General features: G+C 44.5%; 1 protein-coding gene across 1 annotated transcript in view; it reads right to left on the reverse strand.

The window, feature by feature from the left end:
• Window positions 1-24,191, reverse strand: part of dph6 (diphthamine biosynthesis 6) — a 79,753-nt gene continuing 55,562 nt past the window's right edge. Inside the window, exons 14-15 of the mRNA XM_084044733.1 lie at window positions 8,563-8,953; window positions 1-2,044 (exon numbers count right to left, since the gene is read on the reverse strand). Coding sequence (XP_083900859.1) covers window positions 1,926-2,044; window positions 8,563-8,953 — 510 coding nt within the window. The 3' untranslated portion in view covers window positions 1-1,925. The remainder of the gene's footprint in view (window positions 2,045-8,562; window positions 8,954-24,191) is intronic.

Below are 24,191 nucleotides of genomic sequence, written 5' to 3' on the forward strand. Positions count from 1 at the left end.
AGGAAACACAGTGATGCAAAAGGAATGGGTATCTGCCGTAGGGCCACACTATGGCTTGGTTGAGGGTGCGATGATATACTTGTGGCTTCGCCTGTGTCTGTCTGAAAACAACATGATCTTAGTCTACTGGAAAAAGACATAATGGAGTGTTTACTGTGGTGAGCGACAAGTGGTTGTCTGGCTATGTGTGTGGCGCTAAACTTTAGCGGCTGAATTCTTACACTGACTGAAATGCTGACTATTTATTTTGTATTTATTCACATGAACTTTTAGACTGGTCTGTTATTTCACAGAGACAAACTCCACACAGGCACACAACTCAATGACAAAAGCATCCTCATTCTCTTTTCTCTATTAAAACAAGAAAAGTTGACCAAAAAAACATCACTGTCTTTTCGGTGCAATCGAAAGAGGATAAAAACCCACTTAAGTTGACATTGAAACATAATCAATGATTTATGTCCTGTAACAATTTTGACGGTTTAATTTAATGTTAGTTAAGCAGTAGAAACAGTGTTTTGTCTTTCTAAAATAATACTGTATCTTCTTATCGCATTATTGATGCAAGTCTATATTCAATATTGGTGGAACACTTAAGTGGGAAAATGAGGGTGCTCTTGGTTTGATGTGTTGAACCTCGAGTGAACCAGTTGCATCATTCCATAATTAGAATGGGGGGGGGGGGGTGTCAAAATCTCCCACTGTGGAGGAGCCTTTAAACAGAACGGGTAAACATTAACACATATATTCATGGTGCTCTGGTTTGCTCACCCTCACAGATAATTGCTTGTTTATGCTTTTCGACCCCCAATAAAAGTCTTCAGGCTCTGCTGGTTGCCTCTATTGTTCAATTTTTGATAACAACAATGAACACAACAGCTAGATGTCTGAGGATCAATAGCCCACAGTGCTCCCACCATCACCCAGCACAATGAAGAGAATAACTGGAGTGAAGACATTCCAATTCAGATCGTCAATATGGTTCATGATCTTTGAGAAAAGAAATGTTCCAGGACCAATGGTTAATGGTGTTGTTTTCCTCCCACTGCATCACAAAAATCCCAATGACACACACACACACACACACACACACACACACACACACACACACACACACACACACACACACACACACGTGCCCTGCAGCTGTATGGGGTAACGTCCCTCTCCCATTAACCAGCCTTAGAATCGATGGAGAACATAAAGAGGCTTAATCTTTTCAGGTGCTTGGTCGTGATTGCCTATTACACGATAATAACACACCTCTGTCCCATGGAGCATGAGAGGGAAGAACACAGTCACCTTACCCACCTACAGTACATAACACACAGCCACAAAACAGTCACCAAGTAAATCTATAGGTTTCCATATTCTGCACAGATGGTGTCAGCGGTGGCACGGCGTCTTTATGAGGGGGGAGTTAGCTAGCGTGCTAAGAGAGGCTCCATCAGACACAGCGGGAGATCCAGGGTTACAGTTTATCACCTCATGGTGTGAGACTGGTGTCTTTCCCCTGTAAGACCCTATAACTTTGTGGGCTCTGGTATGCAAGCCCTTTAGGTTACAGAGCTTCAACAATGCTGCACTCCAAGGCAGAGGAACAGCTGCTGCCATACAAGAAGTCTGCTAGAGGACAGTGTATTACTGGTCCTGGGTGTTGGGGTATGCCACTGACCAGATCATATACATGCTCAAAACACCACGTCATCAGCAAACATAGCTGTGCATTTAACTGTAGACACTGTCAACATTAATTGGGAGTATGTTTTTCTTCACATCAGGGGTATTTCTTTTCCTCCACATTTACCGTTCCGTTTAAAGGCCCTTAAGTTCTTTGGCAGTCCGAGTCTCTCGTTGAGGTACGGCCCATTGAATTCCAGCGCTGTGGATGACTTGAGTCCAGTTTGTTGACTCTGGACGTTTTACTATACACTGAGCCAGCAGGACAGGTGGAGGATCTGGGAGTCAGGCAAGTCCAGGACCGGAACCAGAGACACAGATGGACTGGACTGGCCGACGATGCTTCTCAAACATTCCTCAAGACCTGGTGGGAGGGGGTGTGCAGGATGGAAAGAAAAGGGTGGGAGGAAGGTATGATCAGAACTTGAAGAAGTGGTCTGCATGTTAGAGATGAGCATTAGGCCCCCTCAGGGGCTGCACTTAACCCTTAAACTAGAGAACACAGGCATATTTACAAATTATTGACATTCTTAAATCCTTGGCAGATTGCAGCCCCCCACTTTAATTCCCTGCAGTGCAGACATATGGTCAGCTAGTACTGAACTCTTGAGCTACTGAAACTTCTCCCAGACCCACAAACAGAGCCATGTATGCGCACGCACGCACGCACGCACGCACACACACACACACACACACACACACACACACACACACACACACACACACACACACACACACACACACACACACACACACACACACACACACACACACACACACACACACACACACACACACACACACACACACACACACAAAGAGTGAGGAGGGAATAAGACTGCTGTGCCCTTTTGGACAATTGAGCAGCTTGCTGGGGGGTGTCTTGTGCAATGGATATTCCATCCCTGTTGTATTGGGACATCAGGAAACTGTGTTGGGACTGCTACTCAGCTTGAATGGAGCTGAGAGATTGTGTGTGTGCGTGTGTGTGTGTGTGTGTGTGTGTGTGTGTGTGTGTGTGTGTGTGTGTGTGTGTGTGTGTGTGTGTGTGTGTGTGTGTGTGTGTGTGTGTGTGTGTGTGTGTGTGTGTGTGTGTGTGTGCGTGCGTGCGTGCGTGCGTGCATGTACTGTAGGAGTGTGAGGCAGTGTGAGTGTGTAAAGGCTGTCTACAGATAGACAGTGCACATGTGAGAATTCATTGAGCGTCTCAGAGCCCAGTGTTGATGACAGTCTGTCCATTTAGCAGAGGCCCGCTGGGATGTCAGGCCTTTCCTCTCCTGCTCCACACAGTCTAATTGGTCACAAGTGTTCCTGTCACGCGGCTGGCTGTCCTGGCTTGTTTCTCCTGGTCTAACAGCATGTTGACTGGGGTGTGGTTACTGGCTTTAGAGTCAGGGTAGGAGAACATGCCGTGAATATAACCGATATTCAAGCTGACGATGCCTTGCTTCGTATGAGTGTGAAAATAACTTGCTGAAAATAACTAATTTTCAAGCTAATAATGCCAGGCATCGTTAGCTTGAAAATCTGCTATTTTCGGCGAGCAACACTGCCATGCGTCAGGGCAGGGGATAAAGGCTTTACTATCAGACTCAACATGATCACATCTGTCAATACATTAGTTGTGTACACAGTTACATGTATCTAATAAAATCTATGTCAAAATGTACCATAATTGGGTAAACTTTTGTTCATCATTTCACCAATGGCAGCCACAGGTTCCAACAAGTTCTGACACTAATGTGAACTTGTACAGAGGGAAATGAGGACAAAAAGGTTGCAAGCGCTGTTCAGCACCATTTAATAAGCCCCATCCTCTTTCATTAGAAACAGACACAGCGTGCCAAACAGCTACACAAAGAGCCCACACAGGCTAATTAGCTAATATGCGCTACAGCTTAAAGTGGCCCCCACTGAACACTGGGCCTTTTTTGGGAGCGATATTAAAAGCCTAAATATGTGTTATCTGAGCAAGAGGTACACTCTGGGAAGCGGTATCCTCTGGAGATGACTCGAACACATCGAGCCAGAGAGATCACAGAAAGGGGGGAGATGACATTAGTGGAAAAGACACATAACGTTAATCAGCCCTCTCACACAAGGCCCGTTTCATATCAGGACTTTTTAGTCTCCGTTAAAGCATAGGAAATAATTGCACGATTGCTCTGTTTGAGTGTCTTTGCCTTTATCTGAGAGCTCACAGGAGCTAACGTGTGCATGAGACTGAAGAGGGTGAAGGTGACCGTGTGAAGTTATTAGATTTTTTGAGCATTTCTTTTAGGATTGTGCAAGACAGACTAATGAAGAACTGAAAGAGATTGTTACTTCTCAGCTACTACAAACCTGTGACCACTTCCCATCCTACACCACTCCAACTGCCTTCCCTTGGTTCCCTGACAATTCCCTTCCCCTGGTCTCCCAAGCCCCCCTTTGGGCAACATGGGGAGTCTCATTGAGAGGCCCAGTGGACAGAGGCCATTAGACGGATTCTAAAAGCAATCACATTAGCAATGGGATGGAACTAAACCATCTACCCAAGGGTACGCACCATTATTCTGCTTCATGGCAAACACGCAGAGAGTTGAAAAGCCTGCTGTTAAATCTCTCTGTGTTTCAAACACCAAATCATTACTAATGCTCACAACACCCTTTTCAGCAAACCACCAATGGCCATTTTAGTTGGACCTGATTAATATAGAAATATTGTAAGCCTAGACGAGGAGGAGGCGGGGTGATGGTGCTAGTGGGGTGCAGTGCGGTGAAAAGGAGAGAAATGAGGCTTCTTGTGTGAAATTTCCTGATGCCTGCTGGGCTTAGGGGGCTTTTAAGCTGTGGCCGAGGCCCAAAGCCAGTGGTTTTTAGTTGTGCTACACTGACTTCCAAACTGGTTCAAATTAACCGGTAAACGAGGTGGTAATTAGCAAGTGTTGGCTCATGAAAATTGTTCATTTAGGCCAAGGAGAATGAATGTGGCAGAGAGGCTGGGTGTGTGCAGTAGAGCTTACAGAACATCATATAGTACTAAGTACTGATGTAGCAACACAAGCTGCTGTACTGGTACTATAACCTGAACACTGTGAAATATGTCAATATTATGTCCATATTGTGATATGAGACTAGATATCATCTGCAATTAGGATATTGTAATATCATAATATGACTTAAGTGTTGTCTTTTCCAGTTTTTTATCACTTATGCCTTATTTTATACTTTCAAAAATGTTCAAAAACAATGAAAATAACCAATGATGTGCTATTTTCGCTATTTTTCAAAAATATTTCATAAACAAGCAAAAAGATTTCAAAAAAGATTTCGCCACAATAAAGATATCAACATATTTGGTCTAAATATTGTGCTATTTGATTTTGTCTACATGGCCCAGCCCTACACTGTACTATTCAAAAAGAACTAAAATACATTCGGGCTTCTGGAGTTTATAAGGAAACTGTCCATAAACAGTTGCATCACTTGTATATGTTTCAAATGTCTGCCAAGTATCACTGAATAATCACACATGCTCGATTCCTCCTCCCTGCAATTATGTCCATCCATCAATTCATCCACCCTGCTCTAAATGATTTTACAGCATGAATGAATGGGTGGCACCTACAAAGTAAAAGGTGAGGTCTGCGGGGCTCCTAATCTTTCTGTCGTGAATAACACATTGAGACAAGATGTTTAAAGGCTTCATTCAAAGCATATGTCCTGTCGATCAGATGTGAATCCTAACGCAAGTAATTTCTTTTGTGTGTGTGTGTGTGTGTGTGTGTGTGTGTGTGTGTGTGTGTGTGTTGGTGGGTGCAGTCACATTACGCTACAGTGTTTGGCAGCAGTCAGTCGTGTGTTGGTGACAGCTAGCGCCAGAGGTGTTACTTTTCCCCCCTTTGACTTTTGGGATACATCACCCAGAGAGCGTACGCTGTGCCGGTGACCCATAAAAGAGCCCGTGGGTGAGCTACCAGGGACTGGCTGTGCGTGCAGGGGAACGTAACAGATTCCAGTTCAATGATGAGTCAATATCTGGCTTGAGGGGAATGGTCTGTGTGGTATAGCACAGTTAATAGGGAAACAAAGTAAGAAACACATTTTAAGCATGGTTATCTTCCTTTGTTAGATGGAAAATCTTTTTTTCTGTCTTATGTTCCCACTGACCCAGTATCAAAATTAATGGATTGTCCAAAAATGTCTTATGAGGAAAAATAACTATTTTAAACAGAATGTTCCATAGGCTGTGTCTATACACTACAGGGGCCTACAGGAAGAATAACAATTGGAAATCCTGAGGAATTTGTCCACCACATAAAATGCTTGTTATACATTCTTGTGCCTTGAGAAACATTAATTATAGTTCACATATTAAACTCACATTTTATGGTATGTTTTTGTCCTCTCTAATTTATAAGACTGTCTTAGTGGGCAGTGACCATAAAAGACTGGGAGTGACATGCGACATATAAGCCAGACTCAAGCTAACAAAGCCGCAAGTACAAGATAAGTGCCTTCGTCTGCACTAGACAAAGAGCACTCCATAATAAACATTTCAAAATTAATTTGGATGTCACGCTTGGTGTGAACTTAAGCAGTTCTCTGCTCCCCCGAGATCCTCCGAGCAACAGTCACAGACAAGATTGAATTATGATTATATAATTAGGTGACAAAACAAAGAGCACTGTTTGTGCTCACACGTACAAACACATTCATCCCAAATAAACCTATCCTTATTCCTATTCATCACTGGTGACCATAATTTCATGTCCCCTTCATAACGACGACTAATGCTGGAGCTAAAAACGACAGTAAGATGACACGGTTTGGCGTGGATTCAAATTGTTTTAATTGATTGCTTAAGCGAGGACGTGACGGGCGAGCCTTGCTTTATAGATGTTCTAGTTGCCCTTTTCTCCCCTCAGACAGAGAACATCTCTCTGGATAAAACACATACCATTCCATATTTGCCTTGATGAGGACCGAGAATACTGAGAGAGGAAGGCGGTGGCATATAAAAGTATAATGATGACAAAAGAGCGTGCCAGCTGCTCTGGGCTACCATACACAATGCAGAAACAACAAACGGCTCACAATAATTAAACACGGAGGAAGAAGTGCAGATCCTCCGGAGAGTCTGCTTCCTAGACTACTTGGCGGAGTTTACTTTGGATAGTGTCACCTTCAACTTTATTTGGAGAGAGAGAGAGAGAGAGAGAGAGAGAGAGAGAGAGAGAGAGAGAGAGAGAGAGAGAGAGAGAGAGAGAGAGAGAGACTGAGACTCCAGGCTCTTTGCTTTGTGTATAATGTTGTCACAGAGGTTAAGAAAGAATTTGGTAGGAAGACAAAAAAAAAAATTTAACCTGCCATTTTATACTAGAATATCCACTTTTAGAGACTAGTGCTCTTAACATATTGCCAGGGGCACTGTCATTGTGATTATGCTTGTACAGTCTGGTACACTAGCATCCCTAAGATCCTAAAAAAAAGAAGCTACAGACCTTGCAAAATAAATTAGGTAGGTTGATTCTTAAACTCTACCCCACATCTCCCAGCTCATATCACCAGTAAGACTCCCTAATCGGGAGATAAGCGACCGTAGGTCACATGTATACAGAAGAGGGCTGTAACGGCGATTGGTTCCTAGTTGTGTGGGCAATGTATAGTTTTGTTTGGTGGTCTAAGAAATGTGGTGGCAGGCATGTTGATGACATGAGTGTACACATACTGTGTAGTGTGTAGCAATTTGCGTGTTTTTAGGGGCAAAACTGTAGGAGTAGTGGGCAAAAATGTGTTGTGAAAAGCGGCCTGAAGGTGGCGCTAGAAGAGGGCCATGTGAGAAATTAGGGGTGGGGTGTCCGCGTTGCCTTGGCGGACGAATAGGTACCGGCCGCGGCTCTCCCGGACGCTCCTAGCCCGAGTTACGGCATTTTATGTGAGCTGCAGTGGCAGGGGGTCCTCCACTGGGGGCGCCACCACTTTTGCATCCGTTCTGGAGCACCAGGAGTGGGTGGTCCCCGGGAATGCCCCGTGAGCAGCCCCGTTGGGGTGGTCATTTGGTAATTTGTCCACATGTGCTCATTTTTTACACTTGGGGGTCCCCGAGGCAGCTGGGGGTCCCTGGAGGTCCGGGGGTCCTTGGAGGGTGTAGTTTGGCAGGTAAGGAGTGTGTGTGCAAAATCTGGCATGGATCGGGGCAACGGGTGCGGAGATATGAGCAGGGCAAAAGTGTGACGGGACGTGTGTGACGGAGGGACGGACGGACACCTGGAGCAGGTTTCTATAGTAAATGCGACCTACGGTCGCAATTAGCCTCAAGAGGCTGATAGTGGAGGAGAGAATAACACATATTTAAGTGTGTATGGTCCACAGGACTGTAAACAAGGTGGTGCCCAAATATCTAGTCATTTAATTTTTTTAGGTTAGTTATGTATTCCACCAGGGAGGGAGTTTCCACAGACTTTGTACCTTGCCGATTCAAAAGCTGCACGGGAAATAAGGTTTACAGTTTACACACACATTTCCACTCCACAATACCACAATGGAAATTATCTTTCAAGGTTTTTTGTGTTTTATCCTTTTGACAGATATGTACAAATATGTATATGCATTTTTGTCAATAAAAACATAAATCAATCAATCAGTCATATGGTCACGCAGTGACAATAGCTGTTCTACTAGCTTACAATGCATTGCAAAGTGACGCGTTGTGAGCTTGCAGATCTGCTATTTACGCAATGTTTGAAAATGTACTATAGTGACATGCCCGAAATAGGGATGACAGGTTGAAAGTGGTTAATGTAACATAATCTGACACTTAACCTAAGCACACACATTAAATCATGTAATCATCATGTGAAGTCAGTGAGCTGTGTGTTGTGTTATGTACTAACATACCTGTAGCAATCTGCAGTGCCAAGGAGTGGTCGGACTTATAGAAGACCCTGGCGCACAGCGGCGACAGCACAGTCTCCATCTTCTTCATGGTGTTATTGAACATCGCACTGATTGCCCCCAGCGCATCCTTCACATCTAAGACCTCAAGGTCAGAGTTAGGTGTAGCATGGGCCAGGGAAAGGGAAAGTGTAGCGCTCTGGCTGTCACTGGACACCACAGTTTGGCATTCTATCAATCCACACCCCAACTCTGTAGTCACGTGACAGGAAGTCCTTTCTCTGGGGTCATCTCGGACGGCAGTGACATGCAGCTCAACGGATGCAGCCTTGGGTAAGGCAGGCACCACAGCAACCAATAATGGACTCTGGTTCTCTGGATCCCCAAATGCGTCCTGTAAGATGGAAACATGTTTTTCAAAACTTGTTGGCAAATGCTTTTGTCACACAGTACAATGACATTTTCGGCTCTCCTGCTGAGATACCTGCTGTAGATAACATAAAAAAAATTAAAAAAAATCTCATCTCATTTCACCAAGATGGGATTTTCTCTTGCAAAATACCAATTAACATGTGAGATTGCAAGGTAATAATAGGGTGCTAACAATTTGACAGGAAGGCAGGGGCCAGGGTCTACAGACACCATAAACAAAATGCATCAATGTATCCATTGTTTGTGAGTGAAATCGACAGACATGACAGCACCCACCAAATATGGCTTTTCACCTTTCAATGAAGATCATTCTCAGAATGTTGTGGCAGTCTTACACCATTTCACCAAGACATTTAGTGGAAAACTGCCTCGATTCTATCTACAGAGTAAAAATGTCTTCATTTTGGGCCATTATCAGCAACAAAATGTCTTGCAGCAGTGTACAATGTGGCCCTCTAATAATACTTGGTGGTAGCTTCATCTGCTAATGGGAGAGAAATGAGTGTTTTATACAACCGTCATTTCAGTTGGAGTCGATAGGGCAAAAACACTTAACCCCCTTTTCAATTTGCTGGATCAATTTTCATCCACTTACACCCCACTTCGTAAGTGCAGAATAATAACAGGTTACATACACTTTATTTTGAAACTCACTCTCAAAAAAAGAGACATCATTGACAAGAGCAGACAGCAGCCTCTTTTCCCCTTTGACAGACGAACCCGTCATGACCCAATCCACCAGTCTCACCAAAGCAGCACTTACCTTCAGATTAAACTTTAGCCACGGCCTAATTGTGTATCAACAGCTAACCTCTCACCTTTGAGAGTGAAAAACATTGCGGGAGCACAGTGTGTGTGTGTGTGTGTGGGTGTGGGTGTGGGTGTGTGTGTGTGTGTGTGTGTGTGTGTGTGTGTGTGTGTGTGTGTGTGTGTGTGTGTGTGTGTGTGTGTAATGTTAGAGGAGGGTAAAGACTTCCTTCGTCCACTATAGTGTGCAGTGATCAACAACAACTGTCACAGTGGCGAACAATAGCCGTGTCATTGTGGACCTGTTAGCGTGTCGGGCAAAGTGACAGCACGCATACACACATCTCTGCTTTGATAAATGTTAGATTAGCGACTGGCACAAGCTAGGTGTAGGAGCCAATTGCCATTGTTTTATTTTGGAGTAAATTCATGTTTAAGATCAAGAATACTTTATGCTAAAAGGTGCAAATGCTTTTGCTGGTAATCTGATTACATTTGATTATGCTTCACAAGTATCAGGTGTGTCTACAAAGGTCTAGCTGACCTGACCTGTTAATCTGTTTGATGTTGAGTAGGGCCTAATTAGTCTAGTTTGATGCACCTGTGTATAGCTCTGATGATGGCAAACAGTCTTTAGTTCAGTTGGAGTCAGACACTGAAGGAAGCAACACAGTTTTTTGACCGTACACTTGACCCTGTAACCTTTTATGTTTTTCTGAGTAAAACCTTTTTAAGAAAAGTTACTTTGTCTTGTCGTTCGCGTACAAATACTTTTTTGTGTTTTCATGAGGTCTACTCCACCAAGTGGTACATTTTTTGAAGATTTTAGACGGAGTGCCACTACATTAGTCAAAAAACTGAGCTAACAAGCCTACAGCTGGAACTTGCCTGGAAATGTTTGGAGGATTACAAGTGCTTCTGAAGAAAAAAGCAGTAAAAGGGGTAATCTTTGGAAGTGATTCCCAGGACAAGGTACTGAAAATAATTATTTTTGCCAGTGCTTTGTGACACGAGACACGAAGATATCTCCTGGATTTGTGAAGTTATTCAGTGAGTAAAAAGTGGATTGGATGGAATTCCTCTCCTATGCTTAATGACTGTGGCTCTCTACCTCTCCATGTGAGCATAATTGCAAGCTTTGATTCAACCATTGTGGAGTTTTGCATCTTTTGAGAAGTTGTTTTGCACTTGTTTGATTAAGAAGAGTGACTTTGTTACAAAGTGCTTTTAAGCTTATGCATACAACTTGAGCATTCTACTCTGCAATTGATAAGATGGCTGATGAAAAGAAAAATGAACCTGAAGGTGTAATGGAGGAAGGAAGGCCACGCAGACTGACAGAGAAAGCACTAGAAGAGAAATTGCAAAAAAGCATTGCATTAAGAAGACAGAGATTGGGAGTTGTTACAAGCAAAATGAATGAGCTAGAGCCATTGATGAATGATGTTTGCAACTTTCAACATGTGAATGATGTGTGGAATGGTGATTTTGCACATGCTTATGATGAGTTCTATCATTACAATGCAGAAGTTGCAAGTCTTTTGCCTGAGGATGAAAAAAGGATGGATCAAGATACTTGGTTTGAACCTAAAAATGCACACATACAGGATTTCACCAAAACAGTTGTGAATTGGATTGCAAAGCAGAAAGCCTTAACAATCCAAAAGGTGTGTGACGATGAAAATAACCTGCAAGATGCCGTTAAACCAAGTGATAGTGTGTCACAGGTTGGTGTCAGCAACACAGGACATGCCCGCAAAGGTGCATCTCAAGTAAGTCGTGCATCAACACTGTCACGAGTGTCATCAACGCGTGTTAGACAGGAGGCCGAGCACGCAGCACTGCTTGAACATGCTGCAGCACTGAAGAAAAAACAACAGCTTGAGAAAGAAGCGGCTGATCTTAAAGCTAATTTTGAGAAAGCAGAGGCTGCACTTAAAGCTAAAAAAGAGGAGCTCGAAGTAGAGACTGCATTAGCCGCAAGCAGTGCAAAAATAAAAGTACTCAAAGAACATGAAAGACAAGAGGATGGTTTGAGTAGCCATGCGGCATCGCAAAGGCCACAGCGTGGGATTTTGAAGCAAGAAAGATCCAGCATTGCTCAACCAGTAACTTCACACCCTCGGGCACATGCACAACCGTTGCAGGCACAAATATCACAAGGAGATCATCAAGGTTCAAATCAGAACACCAAAAGTGATGGCATACTAGAAGTCCTGCAAAGGCAGAATGCAATAACGGAGTTGCTTGTAAAACAGCAGAAGCAATCCCAATTACCAACAAAAGATATTCCTGTGTTCAAGGGCGATGCATTGCAGTACAAATCTTTCATCAGAGCGTTCGAGCACTCAGTAGAACAGAAGACGGACACTGATCAAGACAAGTTGTACTTCTTGGAGCAATTTACAGCCGGAGAACCACAAGAGTTAGTTCGCAGCTGTGCTCACATGCCATCCGGCAAAGGTTACCAAGAAGCGAAGCAACTGCTCCAGAAGCACTATGGGGATGAACTAAGGATCGCCAGTGCTTACATCGATAAAGCCCTCAAGTGGCCGATGATCAAGTCCGATGATGGAAAGGCATTAAGTACCTATGCAATGTTTTTAGTTGGATGTCACAATACTATGGAGGACATAGACTTTTTGGAGGAGATGGACAATCCAACCAACCTACGAACGGTTGTGTCTAAACTACCATTCAGACTGAAAGAACGCTGGCGTACTGAAGCCTACAATATTAAAGATCGACAGAGCAGAAGAGCGAAGTTTGCTGATTTGGTCGGATACATTGACCGGCAAGCTAAAATAGCTACAGATCCCCTCTTTGGTAATATACCAGACAGCCGCCCAGTGGCAGCTGGAAAGAGTGATCAAAAGGAAAGACCTCCTGTGAAGAGAGAAGTCCGCGGAAGTAGTTTCGCTACCAATGTTTCAGGTGAAAACAAAGGGCCTCAAGAGGCATCTACAAAGCCAGAAAAAACAAGCAAAGCAGTGAATGCTTTTGAGAAGCCGTGTTTGTATTGCCAGCAAGGTCATACACTAGCTTCATGCAACAAGATCAAGAAGCAGCCATACAAAGAACGTGTGGAATTCTTGAAGTCAAAGGGCTTATGTTTCGGGTGCTTAACTTGTGGCCATATGAGCAAGTTCTGCAAAAACAGAGCAGAGTGTAAAGAATGTAAATTCAAGCATCCAGACATTCTACACAAAGAAAAAGAAGCTTCTGTCTCACCTGAAGCCTCACCTGAAAAGAATAATGGTGCACCAGGAAGTGAAGTAACAAGTGCTCAAGTTTCGGTCACAGAAGAATCCTGTAACCTCACGGGGGCCGGAGAGCTTGAATGTGTGCTGTCAATAGTACCGGTGAAGATCAAGTCAAGAAAGAGTGACAAGTATGTTGAAACGTACGCGTTCTTGGATCCGGGAAGCACAGGAACGTTCTGCACGGAAGCTCTGCAAAAGAAACTGAACGTTAAAGGGAAACCAACCCAAGTACTTCTCAGCACCATGGGCCAAGACACTCCTGAAGAAAAGAAACTCATGAGCAGTTATGTGATATTGGATCTTGAAATATGTGGGCTAGAAGAGAACAAGTATGTTGAGCTCCCCAAGGTGTACACCCACAGCTACATACCTGTTCACCCTGAAAACATACCAAAGCAATCCGATATTCAGAAGTGGCCATATCTCCACAAAGTACGCTTGCCAGAACTAGAAGCAGAGGTTGGCTTACTTATTGGAGCGAACTGTCCAAGAGCAATGGAGCCATGGCACGTTATCAATGGCCGAAATGGAGGACCGTATGCGGTGAAGACTGCCATCGGCTGGGTCGTGAATGGGCCTATAAGGAAGGAACTGAGTGACACAGAGAAAAAACGGCCTCATTATGCAATAAACAGGCTCTCTGTGATGGAGATTGAGAAGCTACTGGTCCAACAGTATAATACTGATTTTCCAGAGCGCAACTATGATGACAAAGAAGAGCTGTCTCAGGAAGACGTACGGTTCATGCAGTCTGTGCAGAAAACGACAATGTTTGAGAACGGACATTACAGTGTGGGTTTGCCACTCAAGAACGCAAAGCTTCAAATGCCTAATAACCGTTGTGTGGCGGAGCAGCGTACAGCCAGTTTGCTCAGAAAGTTCAAGAAGAATTCTGGGTTCTTTGAAGACTACAAAGGCTTCATGGATACCATCATTGGCAAAGGCTATGCTGTCCAAGTCCCGACACACCAACTGAGCCGTGATGACGGCAGGGTGTTCTACATACCACACCATGGGGTGTATCACCCTAAAAAGAAAAAGATACGAGTGGTCTTCGATTGCACAGCCTCGTTTAAAGATCAGTCCCTGAATGGGGAGTTGCTACAAGGGCCCGACCTGACCAACACACTGATTGGTGTCCTCTCAAGATTTCGTGAGGAACCAATAGCAATGATGGCAGACATCGAGTCGATGTTTTATCAAGTCAAGGTGACAGAGGAAGACGCAGATCTCCTACGTTTTCTTTGGTGGCCCAATGGCAACTTGAACGAGCCTATGAAAGAATTTAGAATGACAGTGCACCTTTTTGGAGCCACTTCATCCCCCAGTGTCGCTTCTTATGCACTGAGAAGAACCGCTGAGGATCACAAAGCCACTGCACCTCCAGAAGCTGTCCAGTCAGTCTTGCGTAACTTTTATGTAGATGACTGCTTGAAAAGCGTTGCTACAGAAGATGATGCAGTGATCCTGGCTGGTGACCTTCGCACCTTGTGTGCCAGTGGAGGTTTCAAGTTAACGAAGTGGATGAGCAATAGCAGGAAAGTACTAATGTCCATCCCCGAAGAACATAGAGCCAGTGAAGTGAAAGATCTAGAACTAAGCCATGACGCTCTACCAGTCGAGAGGGCTCTCGGTGTGCAGTGGGATACAGAAACAGATACTTTCACCTACAGCATGAAGCTGCAAGACAAACCGATGACCAGAAGAGGCATTCTGTCAGTTGTCAATTCTATGTATGACCCCCTTGGCTTCCTGGCACCGGTCATCTTGCCTGCTAAACTCCTGCTGAAAGATCTCTGTAAAGAGCAACATAGTTGGGATGAGAACATAAGTGAAAAATATGCTGACGTTTGGAGAAGATGGCAAGAAGATGTTACTTGCCTCTCAGACTTCCGTGTGAGCAGGTGTTTGAAACCGTCAGATTTTGGATGCACTGCCAAAGCGCAGTTACATCATTTTTCAGATGCTTCAGAGTACGCATATGGCACTGTGTCCTATCTGCTGCTAGAAAACAATGAAGGACAGAAACATTGTTCTTTTGTGATGGGGAAGTCAAGAGTGGCGCCACTCAAGCAAGTCACAATCCCCAGACTCGAGCTGACTGCAGCAGTCGTCGCGGTGAAGGTAGACAAAATGTTACGTCAAGAACTTCAAGTTCCACTGCAACAATCTATCTTCTGGACCGACAGCACCACCGTACTCAGGTACATTCACAACGAAGATGCTCGCTTCAAAACATTTGTTGCAAACAGAATCACACTGATCCGGGAAGCCACCAAGCCGTTTCAATGGAAGTATGTTAAGACAACAGAAAATCCTGCAGATCAATCCAGTAGAGGCCTGAAGGCCAAGAACTTGGTACAAGGCGGAACTTGGATTAACGGACCAAGCTTCTTGCTGGACAATGAATGTGATTGGCCAGCACAACCTATTCAAATGAAAGAAACCCTTCAAGAGGATCCTGAGGTTAAGAACACAGTTAAAGTCAACACAGTCAAGGTTGAGGATAACGTGGAACCAATGAACGAACTGATCAAGTACTACTCGGACTGGCATAGACTCAAACGAGCAGTTGCCTGGATTTTAAAACTGAAGAAAGCTTTGCAGCAACTGAAAGAGAGAAGAAAGGAGTTATCACAAAGTGAAACTGAAAAGGACCCTGCAAAGCAAAAGGCAAAGATAGAACAGTGTATGACGAAATACAGAACAACAACAGAAAAGAAACCACTTACCTTGGATGATCTGGACAACGCAGAGTCCGAAATAATTCAGTACAGCCAAAGGCGGCACTTCGGAGAAGAAATCAAAGCTCTGCAGAAAGACAAACATGTCAGTAACAGCAGTCAGCTGGTCAAACTAGATCCGATTCTTCAAGATGGCACTTTGAGAGTCGGCGGAAGGCTCAACAAACTGGCCATGCCAGAGAGTGTCAAACACCCAACAATTCTCTCTAAGCAGAGCAGAGTTGCCACATTGATCTTGAGAGACATACACCAAAGAACAGGACACTGCGGACGCAGCTACGTCTTGGCACAACTAAGATGCAAGTATTGGATCCCACAAGCCAATTCTGCAGTCAGAAAAGTAATTTACGATTGTACAGTGTGTCGCAGAATCAGTGGAAAAGTCGGAGAGCAAAAGATGGCGAGCTTACCCGAAGATCGCCTCATGCCCGACAAACCTCCCTTTACAAATACCGGCGTTGACTTCTTCGGGTCATTTGATGTAAAGCGGGGCCGGAGCACAGTGAAAAGGTACGGCGTGTTGTTCACCTGCCTCGTCCTTAGAGCTGTGCATATAGAAGTTGCAGACAGCCTCGACACAGACTCCTGCATCAACGCAATTCGCCGCTTCGTGTGCAGAAGAGGTCAAGTCACTGTCATACGTAGTGACAATGGCACAAACTTTGTGGCCGCTGAAAGGGAGTTGAGAGAAGCAGTTCAGCAACTGGATAATGACAAGATTGAAAAGACCTTGCAGCCAAAGGGAATCAAGTGGATATTCAACAGCCCAGCCGCTTCCCACCAGGGCGGGGTTTGGGAAAGACAAATTCGTACAGTACGAAGAATCCTCAATTCCCTATTGAAAGAGCAAGCTGTGAATGATGATTGTCTGCAGACGATAATGTGTGAAGTCGAGAGCATCATTAACAACAGGCCGCTCACATGTGTCTCGGATGACCCGAATGACATTGAGCCTCTGACACCTAATCACTTATTGCTGCTGAAGTCACAACCCAGCATGCCCCCGGGCATCTTCAGTAGGGATGACATATACTCAAGAAGGCGTTGGAAGCAAGCTCAGTATCTAGCAGACCTATTCTGGACCAGATGGATGCGAGAGTATATTCCGCTCCTCCAAGAACGTCAGAAATGGTCAAGGCCAAGAAGAAACTTCGCAGCTGGAGATGTTGTGCTAATAGCGGACAGTTCTTCACCTCGCAATTCCTGGCTTATGGGAAGAATTGTTCAAACGCTGCCAGACGCCAGTGGAACCGTTCGAAGGGCGAAGGTAAAAACCAAGACCAGCATTCTGGAAAGACCTATAAACAAGCTCTGCCTGTTGCAAGAAGCCAGGCCAGAAGAGAAGACTAACTGAGAAGAGGAAAGCAAATATGAAGATTTGATAAAAAGAAGAACATGCATGTTTACGTTTTTTGATGCTTTATGGACATTATAAGTAATGTGGCTCTGAATGTTAAAGTAAGATAATTGCTTAGCCCTCCTGCCTAACCAATTAGGGGCCGGGTAATGTAGGAGCCAATTGCCATTGTTTTATTTTGGAGTAAATTCATGTTTAAGATCAAGAATACTTTATGCTAAAAGGTGCAAATGCTTTTGCTGGTAATCTGATTACATTTGATTATGCTTCACAAGTATCAGGTGTGTCTACAAAGGTCTAGCTGACCTGACCTGTTAATCTGTTTGATGTTGAGTAGGGCCTAATTAGTCTAGTTTGATGCACCTGTGTATAGCTCTGATGATGGCAAACAGTCTTTAGTTCAGTTGGAGTCAGACACTGAAGGAAGCAACACAGTTTTTTGACCGTACACTTGACCCTGTAACCTTTTATGTTTTTCTGAGTAAAACCTTTTTAAGAAAAGTTACTTTGTCTTGTCGTTCGCGTACAAATACTTTTTTGTGTTTTCATGAGGTCTACTCCACCAAGTGGTACATTTTTTGAAGATTTTAGACGGAGTGCCACTACACTAGGTATTCTCCTGGAGGGGACAGCTCGCACACTTGTCAATAGAGATTGCCCAGGATGCAGGGAGGCTGGGGAGACTCAGCCAGGCTTAAAGGCCACCATGCAGGCCTTGCAGGTACATCACCAGACCAGCCATCCACAAAGAGATGGGAGTGATCTTGGTGTTGTGCTGCAATCCTACCCCTGTCTGTTTCAGGATCTTATATTGACAACACATTTGCTGACTTTATTATTATTTTCTTTCAGGTATGTCTTTTTTGTTATGACACTCCCCTAGACTTCCATTGTAAATGAAGAATATTCATATAATATTCAATTGTTTATTACCAAAACCAACATACAGTTGCTCTGACATAACAACAAGAACAAGAAGAATGCAGAAGTAACGCTTAAAATTGGATGACCAGTAGTTCCAAACACTACTTTAGAGTTCCAAACATTGAATCATCAAAATGGATCTTGGAAGGACATGCAACACAGATCTCCAGCCGCAATCGAACTAGGGACGATGATATAATCGATGTACTATCTGGTCAACTATTGTGCCCTGGTTATTGACTTTTCTTTGCTGAGGTGGTTTGGTCATTTATTTTTAATTTCATGCATCCAAATACGTTGTACATGTGGTACATTTCTGTGTGAATATGGTGTGCTTGTACTTTATGTGTGTGCATGTTTCAAGCACTGACTGTGGTCAGAACTTTATCATTACAGAAACCTCTCTGCCCGGGGATGCCAGAGGGGTAGAACTCCAACTGGCTGACATCACTGTCTGACCAGAAATCATTTATTAGATTAATCCAATAAAATAAAGAGGTGACAAATCTTGATGCATGGTGGAGTTAAGTGCTGGAGTGGCCAGTTGGAGGGCTCGCTGGAAGGTGGCAGCGTGTGTGTGTGTGTGTGTGTGTGTGTGTGTGTGTGTGTGTGTGTGTGTGTGTGTGTGTGTGTGTGTGTGTGTGTGTGTGTGTGTGTGTGTGTGTGTGTGTGTGTGTGTGTGTGCGTGCGTGCGTGCGTGAACATGTGCTTGACAGGTCTGTCCCACTGTACAGCAGTTACTTAAGGCAATCCATCTCATTACTTCATCCCCAGTCCAGTTCCAGCCCAGTCTCCAGGCCCACTCCATCTACAGGCAGCCAGCAGGTAAAACCCATGAAGTCTGGATCTGCTGCGTTCAGCTCTCTACATTGATGGGGTGTGACCTGCTTCTCTTTATGTTTGTTTTTTTTCCACTCCCCCCCAGCCCCTCCTTGAACCACCCCCCCGCATCCCGTTTTCCCTCTTTCTTTTGCCCGTGCGCCTGGAGCGTGCAGCCGGTCGGAGGGCCGAGAGGCGTGAAAGCTGAACGGTAAACACGGTAATAAGGAAGTGGTGTAAAGGCGGTGAACAGCGGGGAGCTGATGGGGCCTGGCCGCTTAGCCAGTTCCCCTACATTTCCTGCCCAGCGGGACGCCTTCAGCGTGTGGCTCTGTGGCTCAGTGCTGAGCGCCGTCAGTCCCCATAATATCCTTTCCCACTTTATTTTTTCCCTCTCTCTCTCTCCCTCTCTCTCTCTCTCTCTCTCTCACTCATTCCCTCTCTCTATCTCCCTCTCTCTGTGCACTCACTCCCTCTCTCTATTTGAGATTCCACTCCATAGCAAAAGTCTACGCCATTTGTATAAATGAGACACACAATGCCATGTCTGTTAAGCAGTCCTTTTGCAGCGAGAGCCAACAGGGCATGGGTCAGGGGAGCTTTTAAGGGCATGAGGAGGCTTACAGGAAAGGGTTTGATGAATCTCTGAGTTGAGTTTTGTTTTGGTTTGCTTAAACAGGAGAATGAATAACCTATAGTTAAAATTTGCAGTTAATAGAAATAGGACACAATATCCAAGGCATATTCTCATTAGTAACAAATTTACTTCACATTTTTCTAGTACTATCTGTTCTTATTTACTGTCTTCCAGCAGCAGAGTTTGAAACAGTGAATACAAAATATTAAATATAATATATGAATGCCTGCTCAAACAATAACAAATAATCTGCAACAAAGCAATAGTTGACATATTTTTGAAACCTGTCATTGCTACAAGAAGTGAAGCCTGTTTAACAATTATCGACGTATCACACAAACACCTTGCTATTCATCTTGTACACACACACACAGACTGACCTCGCGGTTTGATTCACCGTAAATACGATTTCACACTTCTAGCAACTCCAGCATGCTCCCAATTAACCCTGCGAGCTTCCTCATCCACCTGATTTGAGAAATTATCAGCGTAGAATAACAACAACACAGCCCTGTGGCTTCACACCGACATGCCAGGCATTGGTGTTCCTATCAGTCATATGCACGCTTCAATGCTCAAATATAACAGTGAAGGTCCACCACCTGTAATTTACACGTACAGTAATGGGAAAATTAAGAAATGTTGTTAAAGCATCAACAACTGGAATCTATCGTCATCCCTGAAACATGCTTTATTAAAGTTTTCTTAACAAATGTGTGATACCCAAAATCTTTACTGAGATGTAGTAAGTCCTTAACATTCCTCATATATTCCTCATAGTCTAACCTAAAAGAACCTGAACCCACTTTAAGCATATTACTGTAGGTACATTTTTAAAATCATCTCCAATCCAATGCAAAACTATGGCTCTGGTCAAGGGGTATTTTTGTTTTGATCGGTAATGGCAATTTTGATCATTTGTATTTTTACCCCATTGTGCTCCTTCTGCATATACGTAGGCTACACTGACATTATCCACAAGCTGTAACAGATGAGGGAGAAATGTGTTTACTGTTTAGCAGCAGCTACAATGTTGACTTGGACCCCATTCTCTTATCTTTTGAGCAAAGTAAATGAGTGACCCTGCTCACGGCGACACATGTATTATGTGTTGTGTTTCGGCATGCTCAATGATGTGCTGAATCAGCCTCATGTACAGAATGTCCTGGCATAAGGCTCTTAAAAAAGGCAGAGAGTAGAGCGGGGAAAGACGGCGAGCTGAAAGAAAGCTACTGCCCCCCCCGAGCACGCCTGGGGCACAGACAGGCGCGTTTTTCACTAACTTGGACTGGAGTCCAATGTTGGTAGAATCTATGGTGTCAGACGGAGAGTACATCAGAGTCCATTCCCTCTGAACGAGGTGAAGTGTACAATGCCACTTCCCCGGCGCAAAACCGGGCGGGGAAAGCGTACAGCCTCCTCCCGCGCACGGGTATCAAACCCGACCAGTACGCGGCAGCCTAGACAGGGAGGAAGAGGGATAAATGTGCATGTCTAATTCTGCCCTCAACTCTACTGATGACGTAGAAGGAGAGGTTTCCCCATCTTCCTACGCTTACGTCCGGCTCGACACCGCCTCTCCAGATCAACACAACGGACCCGTTCGCTGTGTTGCAAATCCCCATATATGGAGTTCTTAGATTGGGCATGCCTGAACATTATGCCTGACTCCATATATGGACACAGACAGACAGACGGGCACAACGGGCATGGCATTTCCAACTTGCATTGTTTCCGAGTAGGCCGGTGCCCAACGGCCACTGGTCTAGTATATATAAATATCACTCACAGCACCTTTAAATCGAACTAACTTATTCTTTTTTTTTTTTCTCTAAAATGTTATCCCACGATTTTTGTAACACATTTTTTCACCCAGTGCCAATTAGGGAGCCTAGGGAGAGCCTAGAGGCGAGCTCATGCCTCCTTCAATGCATGAGAGCTAGCAAGCCGCTTCTTATCACCTGACAGGGGGAGGTTCCCTGGTTAGACGTAGCACGTGGAAGGAACGCGTTATTCCAACCAGTTGCTTTCCCCTCCATCAAGCGCCCCAGCTGACCAGGGGGAGGCAGTATAGAGACCAGGATTACTGCATGTTTTTGTGAGGGTACCTACCCTAGGAGACACGGGGAGAACCTGCAAACTCCACACAGAGGCCCATTCGCCAACCCCACCTAGGGTATGGCCACTGATGACGCGGAGGAGAGAACACGCCCCCAGCGCCCACAGCGTCCCCGGCGGAAATCGAACCCAGGACCTTCTAGCTGTGAGGCGACAGCGCTACCGACTGCGCCACCGTGCCCCCGAACTAACTTATTCTTAACTAAATATGCACCAATAATGCAGTTTTTCTGAATAAAACAAGAGGTAACCATACTTTCATGAAAACAATAGCATTTAAATATCATAAGACGTATCTATCATCATCATCATCATCATCCTATAAGCCACCAAATCTCTGTCCACAAAATAAATATCTGTCCGCAAATCTGTGTCAGGGAGCGATTAGCCTCGGTACCCAGGCATTTTGTTTTGGCTCAAAAGTAGGGAGCAAAAGATCCCAGATTTGGGGTGTGATCCGTAAGCCCCTCCCGATTGACGTTCCACTAACTCTTTCCCTGCCACCGACGAGACTTCTCGTCGAATTCTGCTAAGGTGCAGCCTGCCGTCGACGAGAAAGACGATTTTGTGTTTTCAGTGGTTTTCCACCAGTTGGCGCTGTTGTCAACCGTATGAATGATGCTTTCACTGCCTGATGACGTCAGACCCGGAATTGACCCAGAAGTTTACAGAAAAGGCTTGTTTACTTCCTGTTTATTTCCTGTGCCCAATATCTCCGTTCCTCTTGCTTTACGACAAAAACAAGCTGGATTCAAACGGCCACAGCTGTGCAAGGATTACCCCGTGTGGATATATATGCAATGAGGCGATGTCTGTGACCACTATCCGGCGAGGTCACAGAGAATATTCCATGATTTTTCAAATGTACAGTAAAATCGATCTTTTTCTCTGGCAGTGGTGGCACACTATTACACTATTACTCTTGCAGTCAAAGAGTTAAGGGGTCATCTAAAGCTCACACTCCAAATCTGGGACCATTTAGGCTATCGCTCCCTGAGCTATGCCCCGAACAGAGATTCTGTACACAGACATTGTTTTCGCGGACAGATCTTTTTTGCAGACAGAGACTTGGTGGCTAATAGTATGATTTTGATGATATGATGTTGTCCCCTCAGCCCTAGACCACTATCTGGAGATATTAACAGTAATGAAGACAGCAATTTCACTTTTCCATAATTAAAGTCATACTGTGTCTGAGTCATAGTGACGTGGCTGTGGTCCGCCTGCCCACCAGCCCGGCGTCGGCCCTCACATTAGCCAATTTTAATATAGGATACTGTTTTTTTTGTCGCAAGTGTCTGTCCAACACATGCAGACACCGGATTTTTGTTTAAATTCTGGGAATTTCCATTTTAACAGAGAAACCATAGTTGTCGACATAGAAAACCCACTGAAATGAAAGTTACACAATGTGACTTAAAGTACCTGGACTCATTTTATTATATATATTGGCACTATGTGCTAAAAGAAATTTTGAGACCTGTGTGGCCATAGGCCTACAAAGATATTGAAATGAATCACTACCAACAGTACTTCTGGTTTCTGTCTCACAGAGCATAGAAAGTTAAAAATTAATATTGCTTTAATTAAATGTAATTTGGAAGTTTAATAAGAGATGCCGGTTCCTATGCTAGTAAGTTTTGCAGGTTTTGAGCAGCCAGCTGGGGTGGTGGAGCTTACGTTTGTCCCTCTCTGTGGGAGCTGTGTTATCTCTGTTTGACCGGAGTTAAATATTCTCATTACACTCACTTCAAATGAACACCGACGCTTTGTGTAATCCCTACCCCAGGGAGAGAGAGCATTGCACTGGGTTAGGGATGAAACAGAAGGCCCCCCTACTGTAGCCCCTCTCTCTCTCTCCACCTCCCTAATACCACCCCATCCTCCATCTGCACTAGAGAGTAGAGGAACGAGGGACACAGAAAGAAAAAATGGATGTGAGAGAGAGGGGGGGCGTTAGGGGAGAGAGAAATACTTGGAACTCCTATCCAGACAGAGTGGGAGGTCGGGTTAGTAACTGAAGTCATCTCTGTCCCTGAGGGAGGACACCAGGTTACTTCACCTGTTTACAGGTGACATACCCATAGCTGTCAATCACAAGGGCTTCATCCTTTGAAGCCATTTGAAAATGAGAGCTGCTCATTCACCTTGGTGCCAATGTGGGGTCCACTGGATGAATATTTAGATTTTCCAGGGACATAACTCAAAGAAGTGCAACAGATGCCCAGTTCTGACCACCTCACAAGAGACTAGCCAAACTCATCTCAAACTAGACATGTGATCTGAATCTGCATGCTAATTTGACATAATACAAAACCAACGAGGTGATATGGTTAATAAATAAATAAACTCAAACTAAATTATTAACCGTGTTAGCCCTAACCAGGAATTACCGGTATGGAACCAGGCTTTTGCAGAATTGGCACAGAGTCAAAATTGTACTATTCTAAACCTCCCAGGAGTCGCTCATCTCCAGTACTTTCCACCACAGAGCAGGGAGCGACATGTTGGAGGAGGGTTCCATCCTCTCTCCCCAGACCCCAAATTCCCCAGACCAGACAGACATTACTGCAGGACCTGTGGGGAAGCTT

This window comes from Gymnoscopelus microlampas, assembly GCF_963454915.1.
Source record: "Gymnoscopelus microlampas genome assembly, chromosome: 20".
In the NCBI taxonomy this organism is placed as follows: domain Eukaryota; kingdom Metazoa; phylum Chordata; class Actinopteri; order Myctophiformes; family Myctophidae; genus Gymnoscopelus; species Gymnoscopelus microlampas.